General features: G+C 45.3%; 1 protein-coding gene across 2 annotated transcripts in view; it reads left to right on the plus strand.

The window, feature by feature from the left end:
• Positions 1-404: 404 nt before the first annotated feature.
• Positions 405-19,176, plus strand: part of PLEKHO2 (pleckstrin homology domain containing O2) — an 85,440-nt gene continuing 66,668 nt past the window's right edge. For both annotated transcript variants that reach the window (XM_030189753.1, XM_030189755.1), the window contains exon 1: positions 405-538. In XM_030189753.1, the coding sequence (XP_030045613.1) occupies positions 530-538 (9 nt within the window). In that variant the 5' untranslated portion in view covers positions 405-529. The remainder of the gene's footprint in view (positions 539-19,176) is intronic.

Genomic DNA, 19,176 nt, shown 5'->3' on the forward strand with positions numbered 1-19,176 from the left:
ATCTTATTTTCTTTTCCATGTTTTATTTTGTTTGATTTTTATTGATAACCTTTAAGAGTGGACTAACACGGCTACCACACCTCTCTACTTAGTTTCTCTACAAATGTCTTTGGCTATCATCGTGTCACTTTGCCCCTTTTTTTTTTTTTTTTACGGTACACGTTTTTAACATTTTCTGAGGTTGTTTTTAGCACTCTTCTTGTCGGCAATCGTCGATTTAGTGACTTTTGCCCATGATCACAAGGAGCCGCAGCGGGATTTGAACCCAGCCTTGTCTGCCCATTCCATTACTCGTCCGCTATGGTTGTTGGGGCTAGGGAGGGGCAGAGAGGAGAGAAGGGGTTGGGCTGATCCTCCTCGCGTATGGGGGCAGATCTTGGGCGGGGAGGGGGCTGGCCCGCTACAGCCGCTTCGGGCTCGGGCTCTGGGGGTGCTGAGCTCCCGCAGGCGCCTCCTCCTCCCCACCCGCCCCGCGTCATGCTGTCCGGAGCCGGGGACTGGCAGCCGGACGGAGCCCGGTCTCATCACCATGGGAGATGTGAGTACAGGGACCGGGACTCGGGGGTGGGGGGCTCCTGAATCCGAATTAATGCAGGATTCGCAGTTCCGGCGTTAGTTTTACCCCGATTAGAGGCGGTGCCAGTGCTGCTGCTGTAGCATCCGGTGCTGCTCCTCCGGACGACTTCAGTCGCAGAAGTTCCGAAAGCGCGTTTCAGGTCGCTTAAGAGCACAAAGTAGCTTGGAACACTGCGAGATCGCACGTTCGTACATAGCGGCCACTTGTCCGTATAGGGAATAGAGCGCTTATCTTTATACGCAGCCTTGTAGGAGAGATGAGCCGTGCCCAGAAGTTGTAAAGGGAGCGGAGAACTAAAGCGGGGTCGTGAAGGGGGGGGGGGGAGAGCTTTAACATCCTGTAATGTTCATAGAGTTCTGTCCCCTAAAGTGCCGGCCGTCGTCCACAACCGGCAAGTGGTTGGGGTCATGTGCCGGTCCCTGACGGCTTCATTTAAGTCCATCAGTAAAATGGCCTGAACAGTGCCTTCCCTCAAGAGCTTACAGTGAGTGAGGAAGATATATCATGCAAAAGGGAGGGAGGGGGGGGGTAGCAGAAGGAGCTTGATGTGCTACTGGGGTGGGGTGGGAAGAATAGGAAGAAGTAAAACAGGGCAGTGAGGAAATGTCAGAGGAAGGAAGATGACAGTGATCTTGACTGGGCCCATGTGGAGGAAAATCAGGTCACATTATAGCAGCATCCCTGCCTTGCTGGGGGGGGGGGGGGGGGGGGGGGGGAGCTCCGTATGCCAGACCAGCATTTATTGCAGCACATTACCAGATCATTAGGGTGTCCCCAACCCGTGAAACTATAGATTTACAGTGAATCAGGAAGGGCCAGATAGACAAGGGACAACTGAGCACCATCACTATGAAAAACTATTAAATCTCAAATTTCCTACCTACTTAATTGAGGGGAGCAGGTAACTCATCTTTTAGGCTGAGCTGGGAAAGGCAGGGGGTAGGGGAGCACATTGCCCCACCAGCCCAGCATTGTCAGTGTGATCTCAATTGTAGTACAGATGTTTGAGGCTACCTGCTCTCTTTAATGGGGCTATACCCAGCTCTCAGCATTTTAAAACGTCCGCACGTGGTCAGCTATCGCTTTTTGTGTGTTTGAGCATCTCCAACAGTCTGACAGGCGTTGTCGACTGGATGGAGTACAGACCAGCTTGTGCAAAGAGCACGCCTCGCATTTTCCTGGGACATCGGTGTGACATGTCCTACAGGTGAACGCTGACAGTGGGCTAAGGAGACTGGCTGTGCACTGCGATTAAACTCTCAAAACCAAGACACTGAAGAACCGGGAGTAGAAAGGAATACAAACAGAAAGATAACCCTAAAGGGAGTGCAGTGGGGGGGTTCTATTATTTTTGGCTGGAAAGGGTTTTTACTCCCTAGATTTCCGATTCTAGTAAGTTGAATAAATAGAGTGTTACACATTTTATTTATTTATTAGGATTTATTTACCGCCTTTTTGAAGGAGTTCACTCAAGGCAGTGTACAGTAAGAATAGATCAAACATGAGCAATAGGCAATTACAGCAGTAAAAATATTTGAACAATAACACAAAGTATGGCATGGTCTACTACTTGCAATGACAACACAATATGTACTAGAACATTATAATTGGTAGTGAAGGATAAGGCAAAGTTGTAACATATAGATGAGTAACACTAAGCGCCATGGAAAGAAAAGATGTGCCGGATCTACCCACACCAAAAGGTGAAAAATATCTCCAATGGTGGATACCCTTCTTGAACACATTAACATCACGAGCACGCAGTAGAGTCTTAAATGGCTAAATAAATAACACGTAGTAATCTGGTATGGAAGAGAGGAGGGAGGGGGGAAGGGAAGGGATGGGAAGAGGGAAGGAAGGGAGGGGAGGAGAGGTTGGGGGGGGGGAATGAAAATACATGATGACGAATATATAATTGTATAGAGTTTAAGAAATGTGAAGAGTTGAATTGGATGTTATATAGATGAGTAAGAGAGTAGGATGAATTAGAAAGTAAGGTGATTGATTTGAAGAAAGTTGCAGGTGAGGTCAGAGAGATGGTTAAATATTATCTCAGTTAGGCTAGGAGTGGAAAAACATGTCCCACTGTAGTATGTGCAGCCCAAGTCAATCCTTGTGTATGTGAGTGAGCCTAACAAGTTAGTTACTTCTTCCATTAAAGGCTTGGTTGAAGAGCCAAGCTTTCACTTGCTTCCTGAAGTAGAGATAGTCTTGTGTTAAGCGGAGCTTTTCAGGCTATGCATTCCAGAGTGTGGGGGCTACTCCGGAGAAGGCTCGCTTGCGGGTATCACACTGTGTAATGTCTTTTGGAGAGGGTGTAGTTAGTGAAAGTCCTTGGGAGGACCTTAGTGTCCTTGGCGGTGTGTGGAGGATCATCCTATTCTTCAGGTACTCGGGGCCATTTCCTTTCAGGGCCTGGACGATCAGACATAGAGTTTTAAATTTAGCCCTGTATTGTACTGGTAGCCAATGAAGTTTTTGCAAAAATGGTGTGATATGGTCACGTTGCTTGCAACCTTCTGTGAGTCTTGCTGCTGCATTCTGGCTCAACTGGAGCTGGTGCAGGCCCTTTGTAGTCAGACCATTGTATAGTGCATTGCAGTAATCCAGTCTTGATGTTACCATGGCATGCACAACTGGGATAAGATTTACTTTCTCGATGTAAGGAGAGAGGCAGTGTAGCTCTTGAAGGTTGCTGGATTTGGGGAATCAGAGTAAGTGTTGAATCTAGCTGTATTCCAAGGTTCCTGACTTGTGATTTGAGGGGGAGTTCATACTTCCCAAAAGAGATTTTGATGTCAGGTATGTACCTACTTGTGTTAGGGACCCAGAGAAGCTTGGTTTTACTTGGGTTCAGGCAAAGTTTGTTGTGTTTAGCCCATTGTTGAATTGATGTTGGACAGGTAATCAGTATATTCAAGGCTGTAGGCAAGTCAGGTTCAATGGGTATGAGTAACTGCACATCAACCGCATAGATGTAGAACTGAGTATCCATTGACTGAATCAGCTCAGCTAGTGGCTTGAATTTGAATCTTGTGATTTCAAATGGCTTCCAAACCCCAGACTCCAGCCTTTACTCGGGTGGTGGGCATGAAGGGGTAGTGCCTAGCATTCTGGGTTTCCAAATCATTTTGTGCTCATTTTATCTCCCCCCCCTCCCTTTCCTTCCCCCCTAGAAGTAGCAGCTGAAAACATTCAGATTTGACAAGGAAGTGTGTGTGTGTGTGTGTTTGGGGAGGGTGTTTTTTGCAGCTTCTATGTTCTGGCACTTGACTAAAGATTCAAATGAGTGTCTTTCCTGTCTGTAGCTTAAAATGGAATAATAAAGCTTTTCATGTTTAATGTGAGCAAGTGCACTGCAAAGTGATGCATGTGGGAAAGAGGAACCTGAGCTATAGCTATGTAATGCAAGGTTCTATATCACCGACCAGGAAAGGGATCTAGGTGTCATTGTTCATGCTGTGCTCAGTGTGTGTTGGCGACTAAGAAAGCAAAATAGAATGTAAGGTATTATTAGGAAAGGAATGGAAAACAAAAAGAGAGGACGTTATAATGCCTTTGTATCGCTCCATGGTGCAGTATAAAATGTTTTGTACTTTTTTGGGATCTTGCCAGGTATTTGTGACCTGGATTGGCCACTGTTGGAAACAGGATGCTGGCTGGGCTTGATGGACCTTTGGTCTGTCCCAGTATGGCAATACTTGTGTATTTATGACCACACCTCAAATACTGTTTGCAATTCTGGTCACTGCATCTCAAAAAAGATATAGTGGAATTAGAAAAGGTAGAGAAGGTCAATGAAAATGATACTGGAGTCTTCCCTATGAGGAAAGGCTAAAGCGGCCAGGGCTCTTCAGCTTGCAGAAAAGATGACTGAGAGGAGATATGATAGAGGTCTATAAAATAATGAGTGAGTTGAATGGGTAGACGTGAATCACTTGTTTACTCTTTGTAAGAATACTAGGACTAGGGGGCATGCATAAAGTTAGAAAGTCGTAAATTTGCAACGAATTGGAGAAAATATTTCTTCAGTCAACGTGTAATTAAACTGTGGAATTCATTGCCAGAGAATGTAGTTAAAGCAGTTAGCTTAGCGGGGTTTAAAAAAGGTTTGGCTAGCTTCCTAAAAGAAAAGTCCATAAAATCCACTGATTATTTCTAGGATAAGCAACATAAAATGTATTTACTGTTTTGGGATCTTGCCAGGTACTTGTAACCTAGATTACCCACTGTTGGAATCAGGATGCTACGGTTTTGGTTGTTGAGAAGAGTCTCTTGTACTGTGGCAACTTGAAAAGAAATATTTAGTTCCCTTTATTAATCCATACTTTCTGTCATTTTAAAATTTCCTATAAGCTTTCACCTAATTTCCATAAATCACACAATTGAGAAGTTGATCATAATCTCCCACCCTCCCAGAGAACAGAGAAAGGTCATTTGCAGTAAAAAAAAAAACAAAAAACCCCAAATCCACTTCCATCTTGTGCGACTCTGGAAGACGTCCCCAGCATATACCACAGCAAAGAGTTCTTTGTTAAGGCAGATTTGCTAATGGCATAAAGAAAAAGGACTTTTCAAATAGAGATCACAAGAGTGGAACTTTTGCCCCTCAGTGGTAAAACCTTGTCTTTTGTCCTTCAATTGAGGTAGCAAAGCACAGAATGTGGGATATTTTTCAAAACCCAATGCAGAACAGAAGAGCGTTTCATTATTCTTTTGGAATTACTTTACTGCTTATTTCACTTGCATGATCTGGTATCTGCCCTCAGTTGCTGAACAGCTGAAGACAGCGAGTACAGCACAACCCCACCCTCCCTTCACACATGACGTGAGAGATTGTTTCCCCGAATTCATTTCCTGTTCTCAGATTGGCTGTGTGTTACTCATTTCTGCCTCTTCAAGGTTCAGTCATTGGATTTAGAGCCTGCCCAGATAAGAAGACAAATTGTTACCCAACATGTTAACACTGTTTACTGTACGGTACATCACTTCTGCAGTGGTGATGCTTGTTCAGGAATTCATTCTACTATTTTAAGGACGTCAAGTTCTGGTAGCTCATAACTGAATAATAGAAACCTACCTGAAGCAAGATTAGCACACATGGGGGCCCATGGGGGGCCCCTTTAAGACGCATAGGCGCCTACATGCGTACAGCACACATCAAATTAGAACTACCGTCCGGCTACCGTGTGCCCCTGGCGGTAATTCTAATTTTTACCTGCGTCCAAAACGCGCAGCAGGAAATAATTTCTGTGTTCTGCCGCGTGGTGCTAACCGGGCGGTAATCATCAGTGTGTGCACGCTGACGATTAGAAACATGACGGCAGGTAAAGGCCGTATGACCCATCCAGTCTGCCCATCCTCTGTAACCCCTAATTCTTCCTGTTCCTAAGCGATCCCACATGCTTATCCCATGCCTTTTTAAATTCTGGAACAGTCCTCGACTCCATCACCTCCACCGGGAGGCCATTCCACACCTCCACCACCCTTTCTGTGAAATAATACTTCCTTAGGTTATTCCTAAACCTATTCCCATTATGACATCACAATATGAGCTCTGGTTACCAGAGACTGAAACTCTTCACACTAAGGGGGGAAAGTAAGCCAAGAATAGGACAATTGAGCCATTGTGACATCACTAATGAGGTTGGCTCAGGCATTGGTGGAATGAGGCATTATGACATCACAATATCAGCTCTGGTTAACAGAGACTGAAACACACTAAGGGGGGAAAGTAAGCCAAGAATAGGACAATTGAGCCATTGTGACATCACTGATGAGGTTGGCTCTTAGGCATTGGTGGAATAGAAACATAGAAACATGACGGCAGATAAAACCCATATGACCCATCCAGTCTGCCCATCCTCTGTAACCCCTAATTCTTCCTGTTCCTAAGCGATCCCACATGCTTATCCCATGCCTTTTAAAATTCTGGAACAGACCTCGACTCCACCACCTCCACCGGGAGGCCATTCCATGCTGTGAAATAATACTTCCTTAGGTTACTCCTAAGCCTATTCCCTCTTAACTGTGTCATATGCCCCCTCGTTCCAGAGCTCTCCTTCATTTCAAAAAGGCTCTCTTCCTGTACATAAATGCCCTTGAGATATTTAAACGTTTCTATCATGTCTCCTCTCTCCCTCCTCTCTTCCAGCGTATACATGTTGAGGTTCATAAGCCTGTCCCTATAATTTTTGCATTCAAGACCGCTTACTAATTTCGTAGCCGCCCTCTGGACCAACTTCATCCTGTTTATATCTTTCCGTAGGTGCGGTCTCCAGAACTGCACGCAGTACTCCAAATGAGGCCTCACCAGAGACTTATACAACGGCACTATCACCTCCTCTTTCCTGCTGGTCATGCCTCTCTTTATGCACCCAAGCATCCTTCTGGCTTTGGCTGTCGCTGTTTCTACCTGTTTGAAAGCTTTAAGGTCGTCCGACACAATCACCCCTAAGTCCCACTCTTCCTTCGCACACTGAAGCACTACACCCCCTATACTGTAGAGTTCCCTCGGATTTGTGCGACCCAAGTGCATGACCCTGCATTTTTTGGGATTAAACCCTAGTTGCCAAATATCGGTCCATTCCTTTAGCTTCGCTAAGTCCTTCCTCATGTCATTCATACCCTCCACGGTGTCCACCCTGTTGCAGAGTTTAGTATCATCCACGAAGAGACAAACCTTACCAGACAGCCCTTCTGCAATATCGCTCACAAAGACGTTAAAAAGAGCTGGTCTTAGGACCGATCCCTGCGGTACTCCACTGACGACCTCCTTTTCCTCAGAGCAAGCTCCATTTACCACCACCCTCTTTCTCCTACCATTCAACCAATTTTTAACCCAATCCGTTACTCTAGGTCCCATACCGAGGGCACTCAATTTATTTATCAGTCGCATGTGCGGAACCGTGTCAAAGGCTAATGCATGAGACCTTACCGTTAAGTCAGTGGGTGACGGTAAGGTCTCAAGCCCAAAATGGATGCGTGCTGGTTTTTTATTTTATATCCATTTTCAGCAACAACAAAAAAAAAGGCCTTTTTTGCAGGTGCGCTGAAAAATTGACCTGCGTGCGTCCAGTACACGCGTCTACACCAGCGCAGGCTATTTTTCAGCACACCTTAGTAAAAGGGCCCCATGGTGTTAGACACTGAGGACTCGATTCTATTTATCATGCCTAAAAAATTGGCGCTGAAAATGAAGTACACCTTCATTTAGGCGCATTTTTTTAGAATAAGCCTAAATTTCCATTTGGTATATAGAATACGGCGAGCGCCAGTCCACGCAACTAAATTTAGTCACGGGCAGTTCCGTAAATCCCAATGCCTAAATTAGGCACGGTCCAGGTTTATTCTATAACAACGCGCATAGATTTTAGAAACACCCATGAACTGCCCATTCCACATCATGGCCAGGTCCCCTTTTCAACTATGCGACTCGCAGCACGTTATAGAATACGCTTAGACAGTGCTTCACGTAAATTCTAAATTAATGTCAATTAGTGTCGATAATTGCTTGTTAATTAGCAATAATCAGCACCGATTGTCTTGTTAACTAATTAAGTTGAGCGTGCAAATACAAAATACGATGTTAGTCGTGCTACATAGAATCCTGGGGAAAGGACAGATTTCTCAGCATTTGCCCCACTTCTCCTTGAAAATAGTAGTAGAATTTCATATACAGATCTAGAGCAAATTTTGCACTGAAGCAAAACAGCAGCCGAAGTTTGCTAAAATTTGCCCCAAATGTACTCATGGTTTACTTTTCAGTGTAATGCACAAATTAGAATTCTCCTGGACCCTCTTGTTTTGTCCAGGGCTCTGTGTTTTCAGTGCAGGGTTATGTATCCACAACACTCTAGACACTGCTGTGGAGTAGAATATTAAAACTCTACTGAACAGGGCTGGAAAACTTCCAGCGCCTGAGTCACAGTGGGAATATCAGAGGGAGAAGCGGAATCTGAATCCTGGCTTCCCTGGTTTTCAGCCTGCTGCTCTATTGAGTAGGCCTCTTCAAGAAAAAGAACTAAAACCCACGGTCGAAGAAAAAAAGAGAAGGTAACCAAAATCAAAAAGTGAAACAAATGAATTTCCTTCACTGCTGAAGAGTTAGTCCAAAACCTACTGTAAGTTTTCTAAATCTTTTCCCACCTCTGCTGCTCAAATCTTGCTAAGCAACAGAAGTGTGGTGGTCTTGTCCTGGGGTCTTTGAAGACTGAGGCCTTTTTTTTTTTTTTAGAACCCAGGAGTTTCTGCTAGTTTACACTTCCAGTTCAGCTAAAACCAGGCCTGGGATTTGACGCTCTTGAGTATTTGCATATATCTGGGGGTTTTTTTTCTCATCTGTTTTATGTCATTCTCCTACACATGTAGTCTGCTCATTGCAGTGACTGTTCTTGGCCAGGGGCCATTCTCTGAATTTGGCCTTTTCCTCAGGGGGTTCTGGAATTCTGCAACATTCCCAGCCGACTCAGGGTGTAGCAGAACTCTCACCCAGGTGGTTCAGCTCTTCCTATTGAACCACCTGGGCAGCCTTTGTGACCCTTTTAAAGGCCTAGATGAGAGGGTTTGTTATTTTCCCCATTTTTAGGACTGGGATGGGAGGATCATTCCTGCCTCTGTTGAGCTTTTGGTTCTAGGGATGTAAACTTCTGTCTAGGAATGTAAACTGCCCTCCTCCACAGTAACTCATTTCAATGCCTGCAGAGCCTTTCCTTCGGCAGGGACCCTGGCCACCTCAATATCTGCAGACTCTTTCCTTCAGCAGGGACATAAGAGTAGCCATACTGGGTCAGACCAATGGTCCATCTAGCCTAGTATCCTGTTTTCCATACAGTGGCCAAGCCAGGTCACAAGTACCTGGCAGAAACCCAAATTGTGGCAACACTCCATACTATAAATCCCAGGGCAAGCAGTTGTTTCCCATGTCTGTCTCAATAACGGACTATGGACTTTTCCTCCAGGAATTTGTCCAAACCTTTTTTAAACTAACCTCCGTTACCACATCCTCCAGCAAAGAGTTCCAGAGCTTAACTATTCGTTGAGTGAAAAAATATTTCCTCCTATTTGTTTTAATAGTATCTAGTCAGTAAAAAATCGATTTATTTCTACTCGTTCTACACCACTCAGGATTTTGTAGACCTCAATCGTATCTCCCCTTGTCTGTCTCTCTTTTCCAAGCTGAAGAGCCCTAACCTCTTTACCCTTTCCTCATATGAGAGGAGTTCCATCCCCTTTATCATTTTGGTCGCTCTTCTTTGAACCTTTTCTAATTCCGCTATATGTTTTTTGAGATACAGCGAACAAAACTGAATGCAATACTCAAGGTGTGGATGCACCATGGAGCGGTACAAAGGTATTATAGTATTTTCAGTCTTATTCGTCTTCCCTTTCCTACTAATTCCTAGCACCCTGTTTGCCTTTTTGGCTGCTGCCGCACACTGAGCAGAATATTTCAGTGTATTAGCTACAACGGCACCTAGATCTTTTACTTGAGTGCTGACCCCCCCCCCCCCCCCCCCCCCAGGTGGACCCCAGCATCAGGTAACTATGATTTGGATTATTCTTTCCAATGTGCATCACCTTGGATTTGTCCACATTAAATTTCATCTGCCATTTGGATGCCCGGTCTTCCTGCAATATTTCACAGTCCGCATGATTTGAATAGTTTTGTATCATCTGCAGACTTAATCACTCATCGTTCCGCTTTCCGTATCATTTATAAATATGTTAAATAGCACTGGGCTCGATATCTGCAGAATCCTTTCCTTGCCTCAGAACCTGTAGAATCCTTTCCTTTGGTAGGGACCCTGGCCATCTCAATACCTGCAGAATCCTTTTCTTCGGCAGGGACCCTGACTACCTCAGTACATAAGTACATAGGTATTGCCACACTGGGACAGACCAAAAGTCCATCAAGCCCAGCATCCTGTTTCCAGCAGTGGCCAATCCAGGTCACAAGTACACAATAGTAGCAACATTCTACGTAGAACCCCAAAGAATAGCAAGATTCTAGAATTCTAAAGAATAACAAGATTCCATGCAGAATTTCAAAGTGTAGCAACATTCCATGTGGAACCCCAAAGAGTAGCAAGATTCCATTCAGAATCCCAAGCACATAAGAACATAAGTGTTGCCACACTGGGACAGACCAAAGGTCCATCAAGCCCAGCATCCTATTTCCAACAGTGGCCAATCCAGGTCACAAATACCTGGCAAGATCCCATAAAAGTTCAATACATTTTATGCTGCTTATCCCAGAAATAAGCAGTGGATTTTCCCCAAGTCATTTTAATAATGGTCCATGGACTTTTCATTTAGGAAGCCATCCACATTCTCTGGCAACAAATTCCAGATTTTGATTACATGTTGAGTGAAGAAAAATTTTCTCCGATTCGTTTTAAATTTACTGCTTTGTAGCTTCATTGCGTGCCCCCTAGTCCTAGTATTTTTGGAAAGAGTAAACAAACGAGTCACGTCTACCCGTTCCACTCTACTCATTATTTTATAGACCTCTATCATATCTCCCCTCAGCCATCTTTTCTGCAAACTGAAGAGCCCTAGCTGCTTCAGCCTTTCCTCATAGGGAAGTCGTCCCATCCCCTTTCTCATTTTCGTCGCCCTTCTCTGTACCCTATATCTTTTTTGAGATGTGTGACAAGAATTGAACACAATATTCGAGGTGCGGTTGCACCATGGTCTGATACAAAGGCATTATATCGTCCTCATTTATGTTTTCAATTCTTTTCATAATAATACCTAACATTCTATTTGCTTGTTAGCCGCTGCCGCACACTGAGCAGAGGGTTTCAACGTTCTTCTGCTTTAGGTTCTTTCGGGTATATCTTTTGTCAGACATATACTACAGAGGCGGTCAAAGGTTATTATATAAACTTTATTCAAGTAAGTAAATCATAAATTGTACATCACCGCTTGAGTTGCAGACAACATCTTCGCCAGCAACTGGGAGGTTCCGGTTGCAGTCAGGCAGAGAGTCTCAGCGGGCACAATGGGCCTGGGCAACACGACTGCTCCCAGTATGAAACCTCTATCTGTCTGACCTTAGCTCCCATCTTTTATATTGACCAATAAACATGATTGATTTATTTGTTACATTTGTATCCCACATTTTCCCACCTATTTGCAGGCTCAATGTGGCTTACATGGTACCGTAAAGGCGATCGCCTTTAATTGACTAAGGCTGATGTGTATTTAAGGATGTGACAGTTTCTTAATGCATCCCCAGGAACTGGCCAGGTTTCCAGAGATTCATGTGAAATGTCATCCTTAGCCCTATTCCATTTAGTACAAATCACTTCATCGTTTAATATGATAATGCTATCAATTCCTGTCCTGGGAGTTCATTATTTACTTTCAAGAGAGCATTAACTATGATAACAATACTTCATTATGTACCTTCAAGGAAACATTAAATATGATAACAATACTTAGGCAGAACTCAATGTCAAGCACAAACGTTTCCATTACAAACGTATCATCAACGACGACACCTAGATCCCTTTCTTGCTCTGTGACTCCTAACGTGGAACCTTGCATGACGTAGCTATAATTCGGGTTCCTCTTTCCCCACATGCATCACTTTGCACTTGCTCACATTAAACGTCATCTGCCATTTAGATGCCCAGTCTCCCAGTCTCGTAAGGTCCTCTTGTAATTTTTCACAATCCTCCCTCGATTTAACGACTTTGAATAACTTTGTGTTATCAGCAAATTTAATTACCTCACTAGTTACTCCCATCTCTAGGTCATTTATAAATATGTTTAAAAAGCAGCGGTCCCAGCACAGACCCCTGGGGAACCCCACTAACTACCCTTCTCCATTGAGAATACTGACCATTTAATCCTACTCTGTTTTCTGTCTTTTAACCATAATCTTTTCCTTCAAAGCAACTATTTCAGAAAGGGCCCCCATAACAAGGGGGGGGGGGGTCTTTGCCAAATTCCAGGGCAACTGGGATCAGTAGTAGGGAATCTTGCTACTCTTTGGGATCCTGCCCAAGGGCTTGTGACCTAGATTGGCCACTGTTGGAAGCAGACATTTGGTCTAACTCTGTATGGCTGGCTATTCTTGTTTTCTTACGTAGCCCCCTTCTTCCTCAGGCCCCGTGCACTTGATTGGAATTTACATCACTGTCCTTACATAAAATGCTTTAAGCTTCTAATTCCACCAAGTCATTCTCTCCTTATTTCTGAACAAGTGCGTTTTAGAAATCGTGTGCTGGCATGTCATTTGTAAACCTTGGTGGCAGAGCACATGATACCTTTTGACCAGCGTGGTGTACACTCAGAAAGCTGCTACGTTCTGGGATTAGGACAGCAGACTCTCGGTACACGTGCTCCTGGATCCTGCAAACAGATTCTCAAGCAGTAGAGCACTGGAGGACTGCAGCCCTCTGTTATGATTGGGGTCTGAACCCCTCTCAAACTTACCTCTTTCCTGGGGGTCAGCTTCTTAGCTGGCTTCTGTTTCTTTTCTCTGTCCTTTCTGAGCTGGCTCTGTCTCTCTGTGCTGGCAGCTTCCAGCAGCAGGGCTCTAATTGTTTCACTATACTGCACCTGTGTGGGTAGTCTGAGTTGCTCTAACTCTCTTTGGGTGTACTGGCTTCAAGTGTTTCACGGTTTTGCATTGGTGTGGGTTGGGCCTCTCTGGGTCAGTATGCTTTTGCCTAGGTCTAGGGAGTGTGACATCATCAGGGAGGGCCTTGATAAGGAAGTGGTGTTGTTTCCTTCAGGGCCTTTGCAACAGTGGTGTTTGCTTTAGGTAGGGTGGTGCAGTGTGCACTTCTGACTTTGTGTCTAGTTTCCCTGCTTGCTTTTGCTAAGGTCCAGGTTAGTGTTAGTGCAGTGTGCACTGGTGTTTGTGTGTTTAGCTTTCCTGCTTTTTCCTCTTGGTTTTGGAAGCATTGCTATGTGTAGGGCTTTAGAAGCTCTGTTGCTGATAGAAGTACTTCAGGGCAGGGGCGTATCTGCGTGGGGCCTCAGGGGCCTGGGCCCCCGCAGATTTCGCCCTGGACCCCCCTACCGCTGCCAACCCTCCCCCTCCGTTGCTCGCCTACCTTCGCTGGCGGGGGACCCCAACCCCCGCCAGCCGAGGTCCGCGTCCTCCTGCCGCTGCCGGCTGCCTTTGGTCCTTTAATTCTTCCATTGAAGCTGGCGCCGACGAAAGTTTCTTTTGAGTCTGACGTCGCTGCACGTTGTACGTGCAGGACGTCAGACTCAGAAATTGTTTCTGAGTCTGACGTCCTGCACGTACAACGTGCAACGTGCAGCGACGTCAGATTCAAAAGAAACTTTTTCGTCGGCGCCAGCTTCAATGGAAGAATGAAAGGACCAAAGGCAGCCGGCAGCGGCAGGAGGACGCGGACCTCGGCTGGCGGGGGTTGGGGTCCCCCGCCAGCGAAGGTAGGCGAGCAACGGAGGGGGAGGGTTAGCAATGGCAGCGGCTGGGGGGAGGGGGATCGGCAATGGCGGCGGCGGCGGCGGCGGGGGGGGGGGGGGCTATAATGTGCCCCCCCTCTCTGGCCCTGGCCCCCCCTACCGCCGCAGTTCAGATACGCCCCTGCTTCAGGGTTTGGTGTTGTTAGGAACACTGCAGAGTTTGCTGTTAGAAATACTTCTGGTGTTTGTGCTATTGGGAGCATTGCAGTCTTTGCTGTTGGTGTTTGGTGATTTAGAATCACTTTTGGCTTATGTGTTAGCTTCCCTGCTTTTTCCTTGTGGCTCCCCTGTCTTCCCTTTTAGTGCTAGGAGCTCTTCTGGTTGCTTGCCAGAGTAGTGCTTAGGAAGCACCTTGTTAGTTGTATCTAGCTTGCTAGAGCAGTGCTTAGGTAGCTGGTTAGCTTTGTGTTTAGCTTATTAATGTAGAGCTCTGCTTGTAGCTTGGTGCTTAGTAGCACCTGTGTTAGCTTTGTGTTTAGTTCCCTGCTCTGTTAGTTTAGGGCTTAGGAAGTCCCTTTCTTGAGCAGGGCTTAGGGGCTCCTGTTTAGTATAGGGCTTAGGAAGTCCTTTTGTCAGTTTACTGTTAGGAACACTCCTGCTGGTTTAGGGCTTGGGAGCACGTAGATCAGTTTAGGTTTAGGAGCACTTCTGTTTCCAGTCCTGGTCCCTGTGTCATCCGGTACCCAGTAAGTCCTGCCGGCTACTCGAACCCAGGAGCTCAACTTCTGGGGGGCTTAGTAGCTAAGCGCAGGTGAAGCTGTGCGGACCAGTCCAGTGTGTTCCGGTCCGGTGTGTCCTCTAGTCCGGGGGATTCCAGTCCAGTGTTCCAGTCCGGGGAATTCCAGTCCAGTGTTCCAGTCCATGTGTTCCGGCTCGCTGGGCGGTGCCTGCAGTCCCTGCCGGTGTCGGTGTGCTTGCCCAGCGTTGGTTGGTGGGTTTTGCCTGCTGCTGTCGCTCCTCGTCAGCAGCCCAAGGGCTCACGTTTGCTCCAGAGCCCAGCCCCGCGGGCTCTGAACCTGAGAACCTGACACCCTCTTCTCCTCGGCTTCCATCTTTCTATTGCTTTTCTTGAGCAGGTGACCTGGAGACCTTTCTGGATTTGGTACTAGGATGTGATATTTATTTGCTACACTTGTATCCCGCACTTTCCCACTCATAGCAGGTTCAATGCGGCTTACATAGTAATAGGAATACAAAGTACAGTGCAGAGAAAACAGGCTAAGCTTAGCATAGTAATGGGGAAGTGTATATAGGTAATATAATAAGGGAGAAGGAGAGGGAGTGGAGGAGGTACAAAGAGGGGCTGGTTTTAGGTTAGATTGAGATAATCAAGGGATAGGGTCAGGGTGAACATAGGGAAAAGAAATTGGAGGAGGCGTAATCTGAATCATTGTCGTAGGATCAGGTGATGAATAGGCGGTTTCGTAGAATTAGGGTATGGCGTTTGGATAAGCGTTCTTGAATAGATGGGTTTTCAGCGATTTTCTGAAGAATAGGTGGTTTTTAATAGAGCGAATGGGTCTGGGTAGGAGGGCGTTCTAGAGTTGACTGCCTTTGAAGGAGAAGTTGGAATCATACAAGGATTTATACTTGAGCCCTTTGCAGCTAGGGTAGCGCAGGTTGAGGTAATTCCAAGAGGATTCCGAAGTGTTTCCGGTGGGTAGGTCGATCAAGTTGGTCATGTAGCTCGGAGGTTCTCCGTGGTTGATCTTGTGAATCAGTGTATGAACCTTGAAGTTTATTCGTCCTTTAATAGGGAGCCAATGAAGCTTATTTAAAAGCACGGGGCCAGATTCATTAAACGACACTGTCCCGGCTGAGTGCCAGTTCCCGCACTCAAATTTGGCCACTAGTGTTTATGTCAGCAGAAACCTGGTGTAAATATCGGTGCCCAACTTGTGGCTTTTGGGTGTATAAATTGCGCTATTCTATCACACTGCATGCAAATGATCAGAATGCCCCTGAACTGCCCATGTCCCTCCCATGGCCACACCCCCTTTCATTTAGTAGACCATACGAGGATTTGGGAGTTGCTGGTAATGTGTTAAGTGGTTACATTTACCCAAGGATTTATCTTTTAATTGAATTAATATGTGTGGAATCCCGCAGGACTTTCTCCTTTCTCTGGTATTATTCAATGTTTTTCTGCAATCTTTAAGTTCTTTGTTAGATAAAAAAATGGTTAACTAAGGCTGTTTGCATGGAATGGGAAAAGTTTCCATTTGTTCTTCCTGCCTTGTGATGACGTTTTGTTAATTAGCTGAGAAATGCATCATGGTGGCAGGAACAATGTACTCAATAGAAAACAAAGAAAGAAAACAGCAAGAAATGTGAAGAGATGACCTCGGCAGGGAAGCAAAGTGGATACAGAGCTTCTTAGCAGTGGAAAAAGTCATTCCAGAGGAGTTTTTAGAGGTGAGCCAAAATCTTTGGTTTTTGTCATAACTAAAGGGAAATTTTCCTACCTCACACATTGCACTTAATGTTAGCATAGCTCTCCCACCTAGCTGATTTAGGATGAACTATTTTCTTAAGACTATTCAGTAATTTTCTCTGTAATTTGGGGTTTGGTGTGTATGTAGCGTGTCTGTGTTGGCAGCCATAGGCCTTCTGGAGGGAGTGGCAAAAAAGAAAAAAAAGTCAGGATTTTTTGACACATATCTCTGCTGGGTTCTGGTCATGGGCAAGGAATCAGTTGACCTCACTAGTCCTTTCTCCTCGGTCTGGCCACGTCTGTCTGCTGCTTATTGCCTTGTTTGGTAGACTGACCCTAGTGTGTGTCGGAATGCACTGCTAAGGGTCAGGTGCCGCCATGTTGAATAATAACACAGATACTTATTGTTCACTGCTTACCAATAGGCTTAGAGCAAATTACAAAAAAAAAAAAAATATATATATATACAAGGAAAAACCAATAATCATATACATCAAAAATAAACCACATCACTTTCAGGCTCATTTTCGAAAGAGAAGGACGCCCATCTTTCGACACAAATCGCAAGATGGGCGTCCTTCTCACAGGGTCGCCCAAATCGGTATAATCGAAAGCCAATTTTGGGCATCCCCAACTGCTTTCCGTTGCGGGGATGACCAAAGTTCCCGGGGGGCGTGTCGGAGGTGTAGCGAAGGCGGGATTTGGGCGTGCCTAACACATGAGCGTCCTCGACCCATAATGGAAAAAAAAGGGCGTCCCTGATGAACACTGTCCTATTTTTCTTACAACCAAGGCACACTGGAGGGACCAGATGACCACCGGAGGGAATCGGGGATGACCTCCGCGTACTCCCCCAGTGGTCACTAACCCCCTCCCACCCTCAAAAAAGAACTTTAAAAATATTTTTTGCCAGCCTCAAATGCCATACCCAGCTCCCTGACAGCAGTATGCAGGTCCCTGGAGCAGTTTTACTGGGTGCAGTGCACTTCAGACAGGCGGACCCAGGCCCATTCCCCCCCCCCCCCCACCTGTTAATTTTTGTGGTGGTAAATGTGAGCTCTCCAAAACCCACCACAAACCCACTGTACCCACATCTAGGTGCCCCCCCTTCACCCTTAAGGGCTATGGTAGTGGTGTACAGTTGGGGGTTTTGGGGGGGGGGGCTCAGCACACAAGGGAGCTATGTTCCTGGGAGCATTTTATGAAGTCCACTGCAGTGCCCCTTAGGGTGCCTGGTTGGTCTCCTGGCATGTCAGGGGACCAGGGCACTATGAATGTTGGCTCCTCCCACGACCAAAGGGCTTCCATTTGGTCGTTTCTGAGATGGGCGTCCTTGGTTTCCATTATCACTGAAAATCAGAAACGACCAAGTCTAGGGACGACCATCTCTAAGGAAGACCTACATTTCCAAATTTGGGCGTCCCCGACCGTATTATCGAAATGAAAGATGGACACCTATCTTGTTTCGATAATACGGTTTTCCCTGCCCCTTCGCTGGGACGTTTTGAGAGGACGTCCTCAGCAAAACTTGGATATCCCCTTCAATTATGCCCCTCTTTATGTCACAATAAAAATTGCTTAAATAAAAAAGCTTGCATAATCTCTCTAAATTTAAGATAAGAGGGCTCCTGTCAAATCTCAGGTGGTAACGCATTCCAACATTTGACAGCCTGATATGAAAAAGAAGTGAAAACTCTAGTGTATCGAATATTCTTAATGGCAGGAATGTGTTATAGAAGAGAGTTATTACTGCGTAAAGTTTTAAGAGTGTTTGAAGAAAGAACTGGTCTGAGCTTATAACCAGGCACCAGACTATATAGTATTCTGATAACAGTGGTACAGATTTTGAAAAAACATCGAGCGTGGACTGAGAGCCAATGGAGTCTAATTAGAAATGGGGAAGCGCGCTCCATATGATATGCATGGTAATTTAGCTGCTGTGTTCTGCGGAATCTGCAAGCGGGTGAGAGAGATTTTAGTACATCCTAAGTATAGAAGGTTGCAGTTGTCTAAAGAGGATAGGATCAAGGCCTGGGTAAGAAGTTTCAAGTGATCAAAAGAGAGAGAGTTTTTTTTTTTTACAAGCTTCAGTAATTTTAATTTATTAAAAAAAATCCTGAGTAACTTTTTTTTTAAATATCATCTTTATTAAAGATCAGCTCAAGAAACCAACAGATAAACAATATTACAATAAACCCCATCCTCAACACCCCCACCCAACATCCCAACCCAATACAAAATAAATCCAGACCTGGTGTGTTCTTATCCAGGCCTAGAAGTCCAAGTGTACAAAATGAGTGTAATTACCAATCACTTCAACTGTAAATAGTATACAAGTGTCTGCTTATTCATGGTAACCAGTTTAGTACAGAGTTCCTCTTTTTGGAGAGCTAACTCAGAAGAGACCTTTACCAAACCACAGTGGGATTAAGTTCAACAAAAATATTCATGAATCAGTGCCTAAAGACTTGCTTGAATCACTTGCACCTGGAGTGGGCTGCAGGTCTTAAAAGAAAAGGAAGATTCTATTACTGAAGCACATCCTTTCTAGATATTATGAAAAAAAATCAACGTTTGATGCATATACCACAGTCTGGATCCAGAGTAGGTAGGAGCAAACATTACCGAGATGAACAGACCTTTTTCCTACACTGACTGATCTGGTGGCATCTACCTTGATCAACTCCGGTGCCTTCAAATCTTATATCTA

This window comes from Microcaecilia unicolor, chromosome 1 (assembly GCF_901765095.1).
Source record: "Microcaecilia unicolor chromosome 1, aMicUni1.1, whole genome shotgun sequence".
In the NCBI taxonomy this organism is placed as follows: Eukaryota; Metazoa; Chordata; class Amphibia; order Gymnophiona; family Siphonopidae; genus Microcaecilia; species Microcaecilia unicolor.